The sequence below is a fragment of the Anneissia japonica genome, unplaced genomic scaffold (genome assembly GCF_011630105.1).
Source record: "Anneissia japonica isolate Jap-2015-1 unplaced genomic scaffold, ASM1163010v1 scaffold287835_len3118868_cov185, whole genome shotgun sequence".
Taxonomy (NCBI): domain Eukaryota; kingdom Metazoa; phylum Echinodermata; class Crinoidea; order Comatulida; family Comatulidae; genus Anneissia; species Anneissia japonica.
Window position 1 is genome coordinate 2156186 of NW_022737223.1, and position 3581 is coordinate 2159766.

The 3581-nt window shown below is 34.2% G+C and overlaps 1 protein-coding gene across 1 annotated transcript in view; it reads right to left on the reverse strand.

Moving 5' to 3' along the window:
- Window positions 1–1393: 1393 nt before the first annotated feature.
- The window catches only part of LOC117117199, a gene marked incomplete in the record, with an annotated part of 9480 nt that continues 7292 nt past the window's right edge, over window positions 1394–3581 (reverse strand). Inside the window, 1 exon segment of the mRNA XM_033261425.1 lies at window positions 1394–3055. Within this exon segment, the coding sequence (XP_033117316.1) occupies window positions 2453–3055 (603 nt within the window).

Below are 3581 nucleotides of genomic sequence, written 5' to 3' on the forward strand. Positions count from 1 at the left end.
GTGCTGATGGGGCGCGAAGGTGAAGTGGGGGTTCGATGACCCCAACCCAGATATGCCTCTGCATCTGGGAGATCAGGTTATAAATAAGCTTTCTTTAACAGATTTCACTTCATTTTGCTGTGCATTGTGATACAAATCACTAGCAGACTTCCAGGAGACAGTTCATAATACAGTAGTAAAACATGTGAATACATACTGTAATTCATTTCTGGGAGATGGGTTAGTTTCCGAGAGATTTTGGATTTCTTTGCAGAGGACCGGCTCAATTTCCGGGAGATTGCCGCAACTCACAAAAGACTTGCGACCCGTGAAGTAGAAATATGCAATTTTACTGATAAATGGGGAAAATCATGTTTTAGGAAATTGAAAAATAGTTGGGTTGTTTTAATATACTATGCTAACTCTGCTATGTATTTCAACAAATATGATTTTCTTTTTTTTGGAACCTTGTAAAAATGGTTTACAGTATCTTTCTCAAACATTATTTTAACCTTGATGTATTTTTAAGTTATGACCTATACATATTTTATAAGGTGTTACATCATTCCAAATTAATTTAAAATTTGTATTCCAATATAATTATGTGTGGAAAGTTTGTAAAATAAACAGGGATAATATTATGTTGATATTAATTGTTATGTAAACTTTTCCTATAGTTCTACTAGTACCAAGCCAGATCTCTCTTGTTAAAAGTAATTTCAACCTCGTATCTTTACAGGCTGGATTTACTTTGCTGGACACTCTTTGCCTAACCTTCAGTGAAACAATTCTGTGTACATAGCTGCTATTCATCTAGCTGCTATGTTGATTATTAATATAAATAACTCGGACATGTAAAATTTTATAATAATCAGTAATTACTCAGTCTAATGTTTGTAATTGTATCGAATTTGTTATTTTCTTTTAACATAAAGAACAAATAAAGTGTTGTTCATTTTGTCATTATTTTAAAAGACGTATTTGTATCATTTACAATATTCATATATTTGTGTTGTTCTTGAGAAACCCAAACTATTTTTATGCTTTCTATTTTGTAGAAATTTTACAAAGTTGTATAATTTTCCAGCACTTCATTTATTTGTGTTCTGATTATGAAACCCCTCCTATTTTTTATGCTTTCAGTTGTTCAGAGGGAAAGGGGTGGGGTGTTGGTATAGCAATGACAAAGTATTGCATTAAAGAACCAATTAAATAAAAAAAAATGAGGCAGGTCAAAGGTCTATTAACAATTATGTTTAAGGGAATGATACATACAGGAAATAACATAGACTGGTGACATTAGTACAATTAATACATGAAACAGTGAGAAGGGCAGTTTGGGAAATAATAGGGAACTAATGAGTGTACTGTAACGACTAACAATACAAGTATGGAAGAGGCTTTTCTTATCACATTTTCTGCCAATGACAGTAAAGACATTTAATAATATATCACAGTTGGTATATTTTAAGTTGCTGGGGACTATGATATTTTTCATTATTTCTTTTATTAATATTAATATTTTATCATGGATTGGGGAATATTATAATAGTAATGGTGGATAACAGTACGTAATTTAACTAATTTTTTGCTATTCCTCAATAACTCTACAAGTGACACAAAATTTTAAATCAATAAAATACATTTATAATGAAAATGTTTTGAGTTTTTATTTTTTTAGATTATTATAATTCTCACATGAATATATAGAAACGATAATTACATATTATTACAATTCAGACAGATTGGATAAAATGTTTATTTATATTGATAAAAAATAAATAAATGATTTTGACATAGCAATAATACTGTATAATTTAAGTGCATCTAATTTTGCACTGTAAATAACCCAATAAATCTACCGAGATGAGTAGGGGGTTACACCAGTGGACTGCCCCATACAGCCCCTGTTGTGGACAGACGAGAGTGGCACCGGTTTACTGGGTAGCTCAAACACAAGGTGACCCTTAGTGGGAAGAAAGTGATTGTACACGGTAGTCCACACTTCAGTATAAAAAGCACTATAAAAATGCCAGGTAGTTCAAACATGAGGTGACATTTAGTGGAGAAGGAAGTTGCTGTAGGAGCTAGTCCACTCCTCAAGCACTTTAAAACTCTAGTATAAAAAGTGCTATAAAAATCTATATACTACTTTTAGTTGCAGCATGCCATAAGTTTGCAGGCTTTTTCATGACAAAGTTCAAGTTCGAAAGTCACCTGATGAATCTAGGTTTAATATTCTTAAAGATCCTGAACCTCTGTCCAATCTATCAAAATTTATTTGACAAAAACATCACGTCATGTCCATATATAGGCGCATCATGACTATATATGGGCATACAACAGTTTTTTGTCAATGAAAATTTGATGATCTGGATGGAGCTTGAGAGTCATTGCAATCTAAACTTCAAACAAGTCTGAACGCAAACCAGCTGAGGCAAGGATATCTGTTCCAGTACTGTATACAAACATGCTAAAGCGATGATAACACGCTCTCAAAAACTGTACGCAAACCATCTTTTTGATATTTTAAAGGCGGTGAAATCGATCGCCTTAATTCCCTGCTCTGTATATCGAGTTCAAAGATTACCAGATAAACACAAGTTGGTCGAAATAGCACACCAAACATCATTGTTTGATATGGTCTCCATGACAACAGCATGTGCTCCATAAGTTGAATCTTCCGAGTCTCCAGGCTCTCACCGCCATTCGAAACAATTCCTAATAACAACACTTTCCCCCTTTTTGTGTCAAACACATATAGATCAGACATTTTCCCGTCGTGTAATGATGTTTCCATGGTAATAGGAAGATGGTTCCTAATCCTATGAGTGTGTGTCATGGTGCCAGCTCCATTTAATTGGTTGGCCGCTGGCAGTGGCGCGACAATTCCGCGGATAGCCAACATTTGGTCAGCCCCTTGGGTAGACATTTTAATATCAGCATCTTTGTGCCAAGAAAAGAGAACCTCAAGTACCTTCTTAGCAAAATTTTTTCCTCTTCTGTCATGAAAAGAATCATCACTTGCCACCCAGAAAAGAAGTTGAAAATCAACAAATTCTCTGCTCTCTTGTTCCTAAAGGTCAAAAAAATAAACAGAAATAAATATGTTATGTTCATAAAGGCAACAAAAAGAGCGAGTATTGAGCGAGAAAAAATTGTTGTTAGGCTTTCCCATACATTAAACCAAAATTATCTTATTACCCTTTTATAAGATTCCTAAATTTTAACATTGTATAAATTATACTTCAGATACTTGGTACTTGGTATTTATATAGCGCCTTTCCTTTAGGTTACTAAGCACTATGATTTCCTTGGTGATTGCGTCCACATGTTTATGCAGTCTCTCACTAAGTGACTCCTAAGTCTCTCACAACTCTTGCATTCAAGCAGGAATCTTCCAAAAAATAAATTAACCCATCTCCCTACATTTTTCAAAATTATTTTTAAGAATGAAGGAAAAAAGAAAATTATATCATGGAGGTATTATTGAGAAGGAGATCACTCGGCAAAGCTACGCGCACGGAGCGCTATGCAAATGAACCAAGATCAAAGTTGCCGCAGCGCGTAAAGAACGTTTGCGCGATGCCTTTGAAGTCCCA